Genomic DNA, 14510 nt, shown 5'->3' on the forward strand with positions numbered 1-14510 from the left:
ACAGCTCGTCCCATGGTTATTCTTCAAGGACTTACTGATCAAAAAGTCTGTGAGGGAGATATTGTACAACTTGAAGTTAAAGTCTCCCTAGAAAATGTGGAAGGTGTCTGGATGAAAGATGGTCATGAAATTCAATCAAGTGATCGTATTCACATTGTGTTGGATAAACAATCACACATGTTACTGATAGAAGATGCAACAAAGGAAGATAGTGGAGCTTACTCTTTTAGTGTTCCTGGTCTTGGACTGTCAACCACTGGACGAATCACAGTGTACAGTAAGTCATTATCATGATTTTGAAGGTGTGTTTGATTTTCGGGTCCTTAGAATTACTTCTTAAAGGCATAGGTTTTTTAATGATGAATATTTTTGTAACTTGACAGGTGTGGAAATAGTGATGCCTCTAAAAGATGTTCACGTAGTTGAAGGAACAAAAGCTATCCTTGAATGCAAAGTTTCAGCACCTGATGTGTCTTCCTCCAAATGGTACCTAAATGACAATCAGATAAAGCCTGATGAACGTGTACAAGCTATATGTAAAGGCACTAAACAGAGGCTAGTTCTTACCAGAACCCATGCATCAGATGAAGGACATTATAAACTAATGGTTGGCAAAGTTGAAACAAGTTGCAACGTCACAGTTGAAAGTAGGTTTACTTTAAGATGCACAGTTCGTTCTGAAATTATTTCTTTAAGTGCAAAAATGTGGAAATAATAAGTGTATTTGTAATGTATCTTTTTTATAGAAATTCGGATTATTAGAGGCCTTCATGACATCACCTGCACTGAAACACAGAATGTATCCTTTGAGGTCGAGCTCTCCCATTCAGGGATTGATGTAATCTGGCATTTCAAAGGCCAAGAGATAAAAGCTGGTCCTAAATATAAAATTGAAGCACATGGCAAAATATATAAATTGACAGTGGTGAAGATGATGAAAGATGATGAAGGAGAATATATATTTTATGCTGGAGAGAAGAAAACATCTGGAAAGCTTATAGTAGCAGGTTAGTAGGGTTAAAGTCCAAGATTTTTATTTCACTGTGATTTAAAAACAGTACTCAATGTACTGCATTTTGTAATTATAGCAATTGCGCTGTTTCTGTACTTTTTTTTTTTCTTTATCTTTTTTTTCTATGTTCTTCTTGCTCTTCCCCTTATCTTTTGTGCTTGGTATAAGTTGAATTCAACAAAGCTTTTAAGTAAGTGCTAATATGTTTTCCTAAATCAGAGCCATAGTGTGGACTGCTGTAGTATGCTTTTGATGTATTTAATGTAAAAAAGAAGTTTTTTGTCTTGAATGTTCAGTATACCTGTGATGATATTAAAAATAATAAATGAGAATAACTAGGATAGAATTAAGAAACATCTTTTTGTGATGTGCAGGTCACATTCTATTCTTGATTTTTCACAGAACTCAGAATGTCTATGGGCATGCTACAAATTAGGGCAAAGAATTCCAGCATCTACTTTTCACGTGGTTGCATTTCTGTACAGGGGAAAGTTGAACAGCAACACAACAAAACCATGTGCTTTTGCTTCCCAACAGGTGGTGCCATTTCAAAGCCTCTCACTGACCTGACTGTGGCTGAGTCCCAGACAGCTGTTTTTGAATGTGAGGTGGCAAATCCTGAATCAGATGGCCAGTGGCTAAAAAATGGTAGACCATTACCTCTGACCGATCAGTACTGTGCTGAATCTGATGGTGTAAAGAGAAGGCTCAATATCCCTGTCACAAAACTGGATGATATGGGTGAATATAGCTATGAAATAGCAAGCTCAAAGACATCTGCCAAACTGAAGGTCGAAGGTCAGTATTTTTTATAACTAACTGATGTCTTTAAGACTCAGTCCAGCAATGCTCACTGTATCTTGGAGGCCCTAAGATACAAGCACATTTTGCTTCATTTTTTGAAAATACTTTTATATTATGATGCACTTTCTGAGGTAGCAAACTCACTGTATTTTGGAGTCTCTGTATTTAGAATCTAGCATGGAATTTTAATAAAAACACATTTTATTCAAGGTACTGGCTATCAGGTAGAAATCCAATCTTTGCTAGTGGTGTAGTAAACATATCAAATGAAAAAAACCTGTTTCTCATTGATGCTACAAGTAAAGGTTCCTTTTTGTGTTCCAAGGACATCACTTCAGTGGAAACTCTATAAATCAATATAGACATCCTAGATTTTAAAATGAAGCACCAGGATTCAGTTTTATTAAGATTATTATATTTACTATTATTTTAATTTTGGTCTGTTTTGTCAAGGTTTTTTTTCTTTTTTTTTTTTTTCTTTTCCTAGCTGTTAAGATAAAGAAGACACTAAAGAACTTGACTGTGACAGAAACACAGGAGGCAGTTTTCAGTGTAGAACTGACCCACCCTGATGTGAAAGGAGCTTTGTGGATTAAAAATGGTGTTGAACTTGAATCAAATGACAAATACGAAATTACAGTGAAAGGAACTCTTCACACACTGAAAATCAAACACTGTGTAGGCACTGATGAGTCTGTTTATAGCTTTAAGCTTGGAAAGATAGGAGCAAATGCCAGACTTCATGTGGAAAGTAAGTCAATCTGGTTTGAATATTTTCTTTAATGTGTGTTTTGAAATTCTAATCAAACACACTGCTGAATCTTGCTAACTTTTTTTCCTCAAGCTGTCAAGATCATCAAAAAGCCAAAGGATGTGACTGCTTTGGAAAATGCTGTTGTCTCCTTTGAACTGAGTGTATCCCATGATACCGTACCAGTCCGATGGTTTCACAAAAATGTTGAGCTTAAACAAAGTGATAAATACAAGATGATCTCCCAAAGGAAGGTTCACAAGCTTATGCTGCATAACATATCTCCTGCTGATGCTGGGGAATACACAGCTCTTGTTGGGCAAATTGAGTGCAAAGCAAAACTGTTTGTGGAAAGTAAGTATTGTAAGTTTGTAAGAAAGTAATGCCATGAATTCCTACACCAATTCATATGGAACAAATTGACCTTACACTTCATAGCCTGTTACACTTGGGGTTTTGCAGTCTTCCACACACACTGACTTTTAAAAAATCCTTTCTTTTCTTTTGTCTTCATTTTTTTCCATCTTAGCCATACAGATCACAAAGACTATGAAAAATATTGAGATTCCTGAGACCAAAACTGCCTCTTTTCAGTGTGAAGTTTCTCATTTCAATGTGCCTGCTGTCTGGTTGAAAAATGGTGTGGAGATTGAAATGAGTGAAAAGTTCAAAATAGTGGTGCAGGGGAAACTCCATCAGCTTAATATCATGAACACAAGCAGTGAAGATTCTGCAGAATACACATTTGTCTGTGGAAATGACAGAGTCAGTGCAACTCTGACTGTAAAACGTACGTAAAAATGAAATTAAGCGGAGTATTTTATGGTTACCAATAATAGAGTTTGTGTTAATACATGCACTTGGTGCAATTCAGACAAAACCAGCACTGTTCCAGAGGTATTTTTAAATAACCTTAAGTAGCCTCGATTACATTCTTAAAAGAGTTCTAGAAGATGTGAACTTGAAAGTCAGATCCTGGATTCTTCTGTTTAGGCCAACATGCCTAAATGTCAAGTCGCCACAGGAGACAGAATTTGGATTTTTATGTCATTCAAAAGTTTTGGGAAATGTAATTGTAGTATCAATTCTGGACACAGCCTTCCTTTTAATATTACCAAAAATAAGAATCTGCCTTAAAGAATTTTAAATATCTCTGATCCAGTTAACCTGTTTAAAATAAAAGCAAAACAGAACAAAAAACCTCAAACCAAGTCCATTTCTTTTCTTATAGCCATCCTAATTACCTCTATGCTAAAAGACATCAATGCTGAAGAGAAAGATACAATAACATTTGAAGTTACTGTTAACTATGAAGGTATCTCATACAAATGGCTAAAGAATGGGGTAGAAATAAAATCGACTGATAAATGCCAGATACGAACAAAGAAGCTCACACACTCCCTCTCCATAAGAAATGTGCATTTTGGTGATGCTGCAGAATACACTTTTGTTGCTGGAAAAGCAGCTTCATCAGCTACTTTATATGTGGAAGGTATTTGCCCTTTTGATTTGTGTATTTAGTGACTTCTGGTGGCTTAAATAACATCATGGTACTCATTCTACTTTTTTTCTGCCCTAGCTCGTCACATTGAGTTTAGGAAGCATATTAAAGACATCAAGGTTGTGGAGAAGAAGAGGGCTATTTTTGAATGTGAAATTTCAGAACCTGACATTCAGGTCCAGTGGATGAAGGATGGACAAGAACTCCAGATTGGTGACAGGTACATGATTACTTCGACACCATATTGACTTTTGTTATGTATTTTCCCCCAGGAAATAACTTGCTTATTTTCTTTCTGATGTCCTTAGGATGAAAATTCAGAGAGAGAAGTACGTCCATCGTCTCATCATTCCTTCCACAAAAATGTCTGATGCTGGTCAGTACACTGTAGTAGCAGGTGGAAACACATCCAGTGCCAATTTGATAGTGGAAGGTCGTGACGTTCGTATCAGAAGTGTCCGTAAAGATATTCAGGTATGGTCTATACAGAAGAATAAATATTTCATAATTTTGTCACTCAAAGAATAATGCAAATGTAGAGCAACAATATCTAACCAGCAATAGTCCTAACACAAAAATCTGTAATCATAAGGCCAAAGCCGCCTTCTAGGAAACGGGAATGTGGGACCGTCTGTAAAAACAAATGCTATTTCTAATATTTATTCTACTTGTTCAAAGGTCATTGAGAGACAAAGAGCTGAAATTGAATTTGAAGTCAATGAAGATGACATTGAACCACAGTGGTACAAGGACGGTATTGAGATCAACTTCCAATATGAGGAAAGATACAGTTATGTGGTGGAAAGGAGAGTTCATCGAATGAGCATTTTTGAAACCACTTACTCTGATGCTGGAGAATATACTTTTGTTGCAGGACGGAATAGGAGTTCTGTTGTTCTCTATGTGAATGGTAATCTTTGACTGTATTTATTACTCTATGTTTTTCTGATTGCAATGTAGCTTTTCTGGAATTCTAGCTCTGAAAGTAAAAAAAAAAAAAAAAAAATAAAAAATCCAGAGAGAATCTTATGTCTGGAACACTACCAAAATCCTCATGTACATGAATGTTTCTTGCTCTACTGAAACAGCTGGCTAGCTGATGAAAATCATATAGCAGTTCTTTTCCCCACTGTATTTATTTAGACCAGGAAATTCTCAAGTCCAAACAAAACTGATCTGTTCATAAGAACAAATATGCCTTGCCAGAGGGATAAATCTAACAATTCTTGGACATATTTTTCTAGAAAACACTTACACCAACACAGCTAATTATGTTAAGATACTTGCTGCTAGATCATTCCCCCTGTATCAAGGAAAAGGGCAGACTTTCTTGGGCACACAGGATTGGGCATAATAAGATTTAAAAAAAAAAAAAAAGGAAAATCCTTGGTATTATTTTTAAAGCCTTGATAAATATCAATAATGAGATTTCTATCTCTCCTTCTTTCTCCCCTTCCGCCTCCAATTTGCAGCTCCAGAGCCACCCCAAATTATTCAGGAGCTACAGCCAACCACTGTGGAGTCTGGCAAACCTGCCCGCTTCTGTGCTCTGATATCAGGCAAACCCCAGCCCAAAATTTCCTGGTACAAAGATGATCAACAGCTTTCTCCAGGTTTCAAGTGCAAATTTCTTCATGATGCACAAGAATATACTCTATTGCTGATTGAAACTTTCCCTGAAGATGCAGCAGTGTATACCTGTGAAGCAAAAAATGACTACGGAGTTGCTACAACTTCAGCTTCACTTTCAGTGGAAAGTGAGTTTCCCATGTTCATAACAATGTCTGTGAAATGAGATTGTCAACATGTGTGTGATCTTCTTAATCTTTAAAAATTACTTCTTTTTCTTATCCTTTAGTCCCAGAAGTTGTTTCTCCTGAGCTAGAAGTGCCAGTGTATCCACCGGTTGTCGTAATACCACTACGTGATGCTATTACGTCTGAGGGACAGTCTGCTTGTTTTCAGTGCAGAGTTACAGGGACAGGTGGGTTTAACGAAGTTTTGTATATCTTTTCATCTCTCAGAATTTCTCATCTTGAGCTCAGAAAAAATGCAACAGTATGTGCTGGGATGAGTCTTTCTCTAGAAGTACAGTTATTTGACATATGCACAATGCAAGGTGTTACTCACTGACAACTATCAGTTAAGCAAGTCATATGTCAAAGATGGCATCAAGCATGGAAGTTATAACTGTCATAAATGCTAAGCATTTCTAAAAAGAAGGTCTGGTTCAAAAAATTTGTTTTTGCAAACTTCTCAGCATTTCAGATGCTAACTGATGTTGGAAAACTGTGTCATTGAGTAAAATGCAGAGTTTCAAAACACAGAGAATCCTGGTGGAAACACATTATCAAGTTAAATTAACATGATGAAGGTTCTGATGACACACAGTGTCATGTCAATTAACTAAACAAACAGACTGAAACAACCTTTATCTTAATATTCCTAAGTATCTCCTATCACTCTGCAAACAGTAAACTGCCATTGCATTCTTTTTCCTAGCATAAAAAGGTGTTTGTTCATTGTCTTTTTAAATGTAGATATTCCTTAAATAAGTTTTCTAGTTTTAGTTACATAGAATATCATTCTCAATTAAAATAATTCTTTCCAAGTTAACACAAAACCAAATAAAACTACCTGTCTTCACTCCAATAAATGGCCTTGAGTATGACTAGTAATAATACATTCACACGGTAAGCTGCAGAATAAGATCCAGTTCCAATCCCAGAGTATTTACAGTTATTTAAAGATATATAAAACTCCAGATTTAAAAATAATCCTGAGTGATAGCTGTGTAAAAATCCACAAAAAATTGGTAATATACATATATATGCAAATATATATAATTTGCATTTCCATCACTTGAAATCAAACTCCAAATTTTTATTGAAAAGCTTTACAACAAATCTGATTCTGCTTTAGAAGTGATGCTAAAACTCAGAAAATACATGTTATAAAGACTGGCCTGCCCTCTGTGCAAAGCATGCTAGTGTAACTTTTTTTTACAAGAACTGTATTTATGTGAATGTGAAAGCTGCATTTACAGCAGTGAGCATACGGATCGTTTCATCTAGATCCCCTTTCATAAAATCATAGAATTGTTTAGGTTGGGAAAGACTTTTAAGATCATCGAGTCCATTAACCTAGCACTGCCAAATCCACCACTACGCCATAGAATCATAGAATCGTTATGGTTGGAAGACACCTCAAAGATCATCAAGTTCAACCATCTACCCAATGCCACTATGCCCACTAAACCATGTCTCGAAGCCACATCTACACGTCTTTTGAATACCTCCAGGAATGGTGACTCAACCACTTCCCTGGGCAGCCTGTTCCGGTGCTTGACAACCCTTCTGGTGAAGAAATTTTTCCTATTGAAAATTTCCTTTATTGAATACTGTATCCAAACAGATTTGCATACCTCTCACTTGTATTGTGAAAACCTTTTATATTGGGTTAGGTAATATATGATTGCAAATACAGTTGTTTGATGGTACACACTATGCAGCTGGCTATTGAAAACACTGTCTCTTTCTTCTGATGACAGTAAAAGCACACTATTTGTGTGAAAACATTTGATTCATGATGTAATTTAGTGCCAGGTGGAGAGGCAGGGTTAAAGTCTGCTTCAGTCCTCTTCTTTCCCAAGCCTACAAGAATCTATACAAGTCAAGTAACACAATGTTTTATATAGGAATTTTACAAAGGTACAAATACAGGACCTTTATTAAGAAATATGAGATGTAAAACATAATATTTGCAGCAAAAAGAGACAAGGTACTATTTTTGGCAAAATAATATTCTGTTTTAATTTATTTAACCTGTTCAGCTCAACAGTAGTGATTTTATAGCCTGTTTAATTAGGCAATTGTATCAGAATCCCTTTTTAAGAATGAGACATTCTTTGATTTTCATAGTAGCAAAATATTTTGAAATTTGTACATAAAAAAGTTATTTGAGATTAAGATTTCTGACAGACTTAAATATAAAAATAGTGTTTACTTACTAGCCTAATACCATAACTTAAACATTTTTTCTTCTTTCTGTCGCTTGAGCAGATCTGAAAGTCTCTTGGTACAGCAAAGAGAGAGAGATCAAGCCATCGCGTTTTTTTAGAATGACTCAGTTTGAAGACACTTACCAGCTGGAGATTGCTGAAGCTTATCCAGAGGATGAAGGAATCTATACCTTTGTGGCTAGTAATTCTGTAGGCCAAGTGACAAGCACTGCTACCTTGAAATTAGAAGGTATAGTGTGCAATTAAAGATGATGTCTTTTTTAGGTCATATTCCAATACTAATCTTAATATACACTGATGATTATATGTGAGTCATTGTCTGTCACATTGTCTTTTAACCCAATTACTACCATTTACAATGTCCACAGCATACATTTATGTCTCCAAAGTATAAGTCATGCACAAGTAAACTTATTTCACAATTTCTCAGTGTTCCATGCACCTCACCTTTTCATTCTCTCCAGTATTAGAATCTGTCATGCACCAAAGATGGCAGAAACCTTCTTTCTAATGGAAGTGCTTTGCTTACACATTCTTTGATTTGACTGTGAGGAGAATCTAGTAAGAGTTTTTGTACAAAATACATTGCTTTGAAAGTGTTGGAAAACATGTTAAATAGAGATGTGCACCAGTTACTTGGGCAGCTGAAAAGAAATAGTTTACATTCATATGAATTGATGAAATATTGACCAACATTTTAGAGCAGAAATACTGTCTAGGGAATTTGCTATTTAAATACTGTATTGTCCTTGATATACTTTAATCATAAATATTTTATTTTCTTTTTGCAGCAGATTTTAGAAATGATGAATTAGAGTAATTTATGCTGTTAAGTTGCAAGTTAGAAAAAAATCTTGAATGAGAGAGAAAATTTATTGTAGTGTAGGGTAAGAAATTAAAAGCTGGCATGCTTCTTTTCAGGATTTAAAAAGGTTGAAGAAGTTACATCAGAGTCCCATTGGCTCGTTTCTTCATCTGTTTCACTTAAGGAGGAGTCTATTGGCCAAAGGCCCACCTTTACCCAGCCTATTTCAAGCTGCAGGGTATGCAGCGGGGAATCAGTCAGATTTCAAGCTAGAGTCTCTGGCATGCCCAAACCAAAAATCCAGTGGTTTCATAATCAACAGCTCATGTTGCCAACAAAAGACTTAGTTTTTCACTTTGACGAGTCTACAGGCACAGCTATACTGATAATAGTAGATGCTTTCTTAGAACATGCTGGCCAATACTCTTGCAAGGCAAGAAATAGTGCTGGAGAAACAACTTGTACAGCTACACTTACAGTGACTGCAGAAGGTAAAGCCCCATTTTTACTTCAAAGGGATTCAGTTTGTTGTATACCATACTTTTATGTTATTACTAATGTTGTTCTTTCCTTGTTTCACATCTTTTCTTTACCAGTTAATGTTAGTAGTACCTACCCTCTGTAACCCAGCCACTCTCATTTTTTCTGTTTAAACTATAACATTCGGAAATTTGCAAATTTGTATCTTGATATAGGGCAAAGAATAGAATCATTTTACTGAAGGCATTCAGATTTTTAAAGCAAGAATTTAAGTGATCTTTATAGCATTGACTGAGGTATTTTGCACTGTACTGTAGGAAAAAAAAAGAAGAAAATACCTCCTTAAAAAGTTCCATAATAAGTTTCCAATACTAAAACGGACACCTTCAGTGAAAGAACAGACAAGCAGCAACTGTGTATCAACTGTATGACTAACTTAGGCATAGTTGTCATTCATATATGTGAATGGATAATCTTTGTGTCAAGAGAGTAGTGTATCTGGCATGCTGAGTTTTCAAAGAAAGATCATTCATTTTCATCCTCCATGCTGTTTGATTTTGTTCATAGCATGGCCCAGTAAAGTTCTTTAGATACTAATATTATTGTTATTTTTGTTACTTAATTACACAGTGCAAGCCCTAGATAGGCAAAGTTCTGGGAAAGATGTAAAAGAGTCTATCTGGTCACAGGCTATATCAGAACTTCATGTTGCTCCTCTCACAAAGAAGAACATTAAAACTTATCAAAAAAAATTTAAACCAGTGCAACAACCGTTACAGGAATTGGGTGTACAGGTTTTTGAAAGCAACTCGGAAAGTTTGACCATGAAGGCTACATCAATTGAAGAAATGGAAACCATGCACACAACAATCCTTTCCCAAACATCTCAGAGCACCAGGATCTCTATGACCACTGCTCAGGCAATGAAAGATGTCCCTCCAAAGATTCTCTTGCAACTCAGAGATCTAATCGTGAAATGTGGTGACACTGCTCAGTTCATATGTGCCTTAGAAAATGATTTCTTCTCTGGGTTTCTTTGGGCCCACGAAGGTGAAAGGATAGAGGTGTCTGAAAAATTGAAGATATCACAAAATGGAAGTATCTTACTGCTCACAATCCTAAATGCCCAACTAACAGATCAAGGACTGTACAGTTGTACTGTATATAATGATTATGGAGGGACAACAACTGCTGCAATACTAACAGTCAAAGGTGGTTATCTGACTTTTAACATTATGACTTACCTTTTGCAATTTCATTATCACTGCCTACAGCTCACTTATATTTCCTTTATTATCAGTGTTTAACTGAGAAAGCTCTAGTAATAATGCTTTGGGGTTTTTCCTCCACATTTACAGCTCTATTCATAAGTGACATGTGCAGTACTGGGAAGTTGGTATTGTAACTTCATGCCTCTTCCCAGCAAGTCACAGATGTCTGAGGCTTTTTATTCCTCATATTCTTCATGATGTGCAGTGAGATGTAAAGCAAAACAGGCTGGTAGGAATTTTTACTTTTTGCGAATTCCTGACACTGGAGTTTAAAGAAGATAAGAATATCAGATAAGCAATGTTGAACTAGATACCTGGTCATTTCAAACTCTATGGGTCCAACTTGTTTCCAATAAACCCAAGCAACCAATTCCAAGGGTGGCAATATAGGCCAATGTACTTGAAAGGATTAATGGGTGCAAGTATTGTGTTACTGCACTAATTAATTGTCTTCTATCCTTCACTCCCCCTGAGATGTAAGTATTTATTTTTGCTAAAACTCCTTCCATTTCTTCCTGACATCAGTGTATTAAAATGTTAGTAGTGTTACCCCTACTGAAGACCCAAAAATGTATTATCTCCACACTGGATAGGTGATAGAATTTTGCTGCGCTCAAAGCAATCAACAGCAAAAAACTAAGATGAATAATGAGGAAACCGTTGACCCTGTTGATTTGGCTCTTACATATTGAAGTTTCCTTCTTCACTCTTAAGCTGTGCACAGCACTTTACATGATCTTCTGATGCTACTGTCTAAATTGAGGCTCTAAGTTAAAAGCAAAGGTGTTCTTGTACTAGGCACTACAGATCAAGTCTTGGTCCTGTGAAAGTCCCATAGGCTTAATTGGTACCAAGAATTAGTCAAGCTCTTAAATGTGGAATCACTCATGTTTAATCGCATTGTTGTAGCACTAATACGCTGGGCATTCTTTCAATACTAATTACTGGCTTTTTTCTCCCTAAGTATATTTTTTTATTCCTGCAAAACATATGACCTAATCCTTTTCCTAACTTTATTCTTACCTAGCAAAAGAAGCACACGCCAAAGCAGTAACAAAAATTACCCTTGAATCAGATACTAAAAGCTTTAAAGCAGCCAAAGATTGTCAGTTTAAAGCATCTGAAATTAAGCAAGAATCTTCCAAGAAAACCTCGAGCTTGTTTATATCTACATCCCAAAGACCATATGAAACTGAGAAACAAAGAAACAGAGTCTACTATCCTGATGTTGTGCCATGTGAAGACATCACAGAAACTTATGCCGAAGCACCAGAGTTTCTTGAAACTCTGCCTTCAGAAACCACTGTAAAAGAAGGAGATGATGTGTTACTCTTTTGTATAATGAAAGGTGTGCCTACACCTTGCGTAGTCTGGCTGTGCAATCAGCTAATAGTTGAGGAGTCTGCACTGTGTTCCTTAAAACATGACGGGCCACTGTGCAGCTTAAGATTGTTGAAAGTTGGTCAGAACCACAAGGGTATATACAAGTGCAGAATAGTTAATCCTGCAGGACAAGCCGAGTGCAGCACCCATCTGAGAGTGACAGGTTGGCAACTGCATGTTCCTTCCAAGTATCAATTCCTTGTGCATAGCATCATTGCATTCCAGTACAGTCATACATTCATTCCCTGGGAGATGATAAAGAACGAGAAGCATCTCATTAGTCTGTGGATTGTTGAATGTTTTCTTCAGGGATTTAAGGCATGATAAAGGCATGTTACATTAGAAACTTTCCCCCACCCTGCAAACAAGAAAGCATACCTCATAGAAAAGTGTATATTGCAAACAAGTTTGAAAGCATTTGATTATTCTGTTCTCAAAATTTATCAAGTGTTTGAATTGTTTAGCATGCATTTATGTGTATGTATGTGTGAATTTCTGTATATTTGCAAGAGAGACTGGATGTTTTTACTACTTAAAGTGTTGATTGGCATGCTTAGCAACTATAGCTCAAAAATCTTTATCTCTTTATTCTAGCTCCTGAAAAAATTATTCATGAGAAGCTAGAGGAAGAGATTGAAATGGAAGTGAAAGGTACAGTCACCAATGATGTTACACTGAATAATTAGTACCGATAATTAGTAATATTGTGAAAAGGTTTTATCCGCTTACATGTAGCATTTGATGGGGAAAGACAGACACACTTTAAAGCATACTGGAATATGTTGCATGTTTGTTTTGATATGCAAAGGGTTACCTGCATTATAAAATTATTTAAGTTTTAAAATATGTTTAAAACTTCAAATTTATGATTTTGCAGCCATATTCTTAACTTTTACTTCATGCTTTGCAGCTGTTCACAGAGCTTTTATTTGTTCAATTTCCTTTTGAATGCATGGAATAGTTTACTTCAGAAGGAAGTTACACAAATCTTAATCATATTTTTAAACAAGTTAGCAACCTAACAATCAGTTCAATGGACACTATTGGATGGATGGATGAAATATACTAGAAAGCATTTGTTGTTTAGGATATATGAAAGCTACACATTCCCATTGATTCCTTGCACTTTTTTTACATACATTAATTCATCATTATACATCTCTTACCCTGGCTTGCAGATAGCATATGTGGTTCATGTTGCTTGCTTTTTCCCCTGTGCATAACACTGTGAAAGTTAGTGGCTGTATTAGTTCGAATAAACGCCTTCTCATTTCATGTTAGCTAATTACTTACTTTTTTTAATATCTTTCAAAATATTTTTTCTCAATTGTTTGAACATTTAATCTACAAACAGAGGGGTCAGAAAGGGCGTTTATTCTACTGTCTGCAAGTCAGGTAAGATTTTCTTCTTTGCTACCCAAAGACACACAGCTTTTCCAGGCAGCAAAAACATACACGCAGAAGAACGTGTTATTTTGAAATTCATTTTTGCTTGTTCAAGAAGAAATTTCCACAGTCTGAAGAAAGAACAGACAACGAACGATTTTCGTGTCAATCTTTAAAACAGAGCAAGGCGTTGCGTTTATTCGAACAAATATGGTGAGTGAATTACTTTTTTTTCCTGGGTGTGTGATGAAATTTGTTGCATGCCCATTTTTTATTTCAATATATTGCTATTTCATTTTTTTTCAATCAGATGGCAGGCAGAGCGTGGCATATTGTAACCCAGTCTCCTTCTCTTGCAGAGCAGCACAGCAAGGCGAATCTTGAGGCACCTGGGACAGCAGCAGTGCTGGCTTGCCCCCAGAACCGTAAACCGACCTTCACACAGGGCCTCAAGTGTAGGTCTGTCTTGGAAGGGGACCCTGCACTCTTCCAGTGCAAGCTGGTGGCATGCCCGGCACCCCACATGGCCTGGTTTCACAACAACCGGCCGGTTCACCAGGACTGCCGCAAGGTGATCCGCACTGAGAGTGAGGAGCATACGCATCATGCCAGCCTGGAGGTGCGGGATGTGCGGGAGCATGATGCTGGCAGCTACAGGATATTTGCCATTAACAGTGAGGGCTCAGCTGAGTCCACCGCCTCGCTGCTGGTGGCACACAGTAGGGAACAGCAGGGCTTGGGTTTCTCAGGGAAAGCAGAGTGGATGCGGGAGAGCTGGAAGTGCCTACTGCAGCAGCGGCGGGAGGACCGGCTGCGGGTGGTGCTCCGCTGCACTGGCTCGCCCTTCGACAAGGGGCAGGAGGCCGAGCAGTTGCTTGGGGACCTCTCCCCAGCCCGGGGCATGGTACGAACCATCCGTTTCCAGAGGCTGACCTCATCGTCCAGGGCTGGTATGCGGTAGGGGGCACAGTGGCACAGTGGTGGATGCTGAGGAGTTGCTGGATGAAGAGGTCCGTTGGAAGCTGCAGCGGCTGCGGGAAGCAAAGAGGGCAGCACTGAAAAAGAAGCAGGAATCCCTCATGTCCATGCCCCAGGG

General features: G+C 37.2%; 1 protein-coding gene across 1 annotated transcript in view; it reads left to right on the forward strand.

Annotated features, from left to right (window-relative positions):
- LOC104161377 (titin-like) overlaps positions 1-14510 on the forward strand; it is a gene marked incomplete at its 3' end in the record, with an annotated part of 82597 nt that overhangs the window by 25655 nt on the left and 42432 nt on the right. The window contains exons 29-43 of the mRNA XM_009699791.1: positions 5-277; positions 384-647; positions 747-1007; positions 1550-1810; positions 2304-2567; positions 2661-2921; positions 3097-3357; positions 3799-4059; positions 4147-4288; positions 4377-4542; positions 4747-4978; positions 5541-5825; positions 5927-6052; positions 8130-8318; positions 12623-12679. Coding sequence (XP_009698093.1) covers positions 5-277; positions 384-647; positions 747-1007; positions 1550-1810; positions 2304-2567; positions 2661-2921; positions 3097-3357; positions 3799-4059; positions 4147-4288; positions 4377-4542; positions 4747-4978; positions 5541-5825; positions 5927-6052; positions 8130-8318; positions 12623-12679 — 3303 coding nt within the window. The remainder of the gene's footprint in view (positions 1-4; positions 278-383; positions 648-746; positions 1008-1549; positions 1811-2303; positions 2568-2660; positions 2922-3096; positions 3358-3798; positions 4060-4146; positions 4289-4376; positions 4543-4746; positions 4979-5540; positions 5826-5926; positions 6053-8129; positions 8319-12622; positions 12680-14510) is intronic.

The sequence above is a fragment of the Cariama cristata genome, unplaced genomic scaffold (genome assembly GCF_000690535.1).
Source record: "Cariama cristata isolate BGI_N322 unplaced genomic scaffold, ASM69053v1 scaffold40474, whole genome shotgun sequence".
NCBI classification, from domain to species: domain Eukaryota; kingdom Metazoa; phylum Chordata; class Aves; order Cariamiformes; family Cariamidae; genus Cariama; species Cariama cristata.